This window comes from Eutrigla gurnardus (genome assembly GCF_963514095.1).
Source record: "Eutrigla gurnardus genome assembly, chromosome: 19".
NCBI lineage: Eukaryota > Metazoa > Chordata > Actinopteri > Perciformes > Triglidae > Eutrigla > Eutrigla gurnardus.
Genome location: NC_139930.1, coordinates 16,457,349 through 16,459,277, shown reverse-complemented (window position 1 = coordinate 16,459,277; position 1,929 = coordinate 16,457,349). Strand labels below are relative to the sequence as shown.

The following is a 1,929-nucleotide window of genomic DNA, read 5'->3' as shown; positions in this document are numbered from 1 at the left end:
ATGAAGACAGGAGTAGGCGAGGATGTAGAAGCAGTGTGGTCTCTTCTAAACGGGACCAGCAGGATGCTGATGAAGCGGAGGATGAGGACGTTACACAACACCATCAGTCAGTCCACGCTCCTATTTTTAACAGCCGATAACCGAACGCTTCCCGTGGCAGCGACCACGTATCTCCTGTGAGCACGGCCCACTCAGCGGCTCCACGCCGCCGTCAGAGAGTCACGCCGTTACACAACGGCCTGTGAGAGTGGATGAGAAGCCTCCTTTGTGTCCCGGCTCGCGGATCCGGATCAGGTGCGTGGGAGGACGCGCCATTTGTTCCCTCCACCGGCGGTGTGACTCATACAGCGGTTAAACGGAGGGGCGCCGTTTGTGAGGTTATTAACAGGGGAAGCGCTCTGCAGGGACGGTGAACGCCATCACGCACAGCGTTTACCTTTAACCTTTAACCAGCGTTTCTACATCACAGAGAAACACAATCAAACGTTTGTTCTGCTGTGTTCTCCATGACGAGCACCGCGGCGCCGCCTGATCCACGTTAATATGGATCTTCCCGTTTATGATCACGAGCTCCAGATATCCTGCAAGCCGGAATCGATTAAACCGGTGCAGAAGGTTATTGATGGTGACATCATCGCTCATTAAAGCCGAACGGATACTTTACACCACGACTAAATGGGGCTGCCTTGTCGGGTGTGACCCCCTCCCCTGAGCAGCTGTGTCCCCGAAAGTGATGAGAGAAGCAACGACGAGGTCAAAGGTCACGTGACAGGATGCCGTTTTACAGTTTTGAGCATTATTTGGAAATAAAATGGCTGATTTAACCTTTTTTATGTTTTCAGTTGACGAAGGATACTAGATTCATGGATAAATACAGATTATGGATTAAAAAAACTTTATTTATATGATATCTAATTATATGTTTTCTGGATCATAAAGTCATACATTTGCGGTGAAAACACTCCCTTGCTGTTTTGAGGCCTGCAGTGGATGACAAAATCAGCAAATTATACTTTGCAATCAGATTCATCAATAAGGAAATACGAGTCACTATATTATCTCAGCATCCGGATTTAAAGAGACGTTGCCATGACAACGACATCTCTTTTAAAGTCTGGATGGCAAGTGGGGGGTTTTTAAATTGCAAATTTATGATTTTATAATAAAAAAAAATATTTTCCTGTGGACTTTCAGGATAGATGAAACCTGGTTGGAGGGAAGCCCCGCCTCCTCTCTGGTGCTAAGCCCCGCCTCCTCTCGGATTGATATCAGTAACATCAGGTGAATGTAGTTTCTGATTGAAAGAGTTCAGATATGAAAGGATGCTTCGTTCTCGTCTCATGTGGAACATTAAGAAACGTTTATCTCGGAGGTCAAAGACTCAGAATCACTGAATTAATCATTACGACGAGTTAATTAACATGGGCATCTGGTTCACAGCCCCTCTTTTGAAAATGTGCTGATGTAAGATTTGGTATTCAGTTGTGCTGAATGGGCTTCCTTCCACAGAGACCTTTAAACACTGTGCACTGACCTCGGGTCAGATTCAGATCTCCACTTTCTCTCAGCTCAGAGAAATGTGATTGTTTTTCCTTTCTCTCCGGCGTTAATGATGATAAGGCGCTTTATGTTTCCTTCTCCAACGTTCAATCATGTAATCATCTGTTATGGTGATTACTGAGCATTAATATGCTGAGTCATGACTTCATGTCCACGCTGTGAAGCTCAGCCTCGTCCGTAGCGTCGGACCGAAGCACCTTGCTGATTATTCTCCAGGATTTCTGCTGGTTCGTACGCTTTCACGTTTTTCACACCGCTCACACATTCACACAAACTGCACACGCAGCAATTTTAAAAGCAGTCCAAGCCCCGGAACATGAATACACTCGTGCACACGGAGACAAATGAGAACTAATCTGACTTTGACTT

The 1,929-nt window shown here is 45.9% G+C and overlaps 1 protein-coding gene across 1 annotated transcript in view; it reads left to right on the top strand.

The window, feature by feature from the left end:
• wdr45 (WD repeat domain 45) overlaps nucleotides 1-1,929 on the top strand; it is a gene marked incomplete at its 5' end in the record, with an annotated part of 5,144 nt that continues 3,215 nt past the window's right edge. Inside the window, one exon of the mRNA XM_084034585.1 lies at nucleotides 1-106. Coding sequence (XP_083890711.1) covers nucleotides 1-106 — 106 coding nt within the window. The remainder of the gene's footprint in view (nucleotides 107-1,929) is intronic.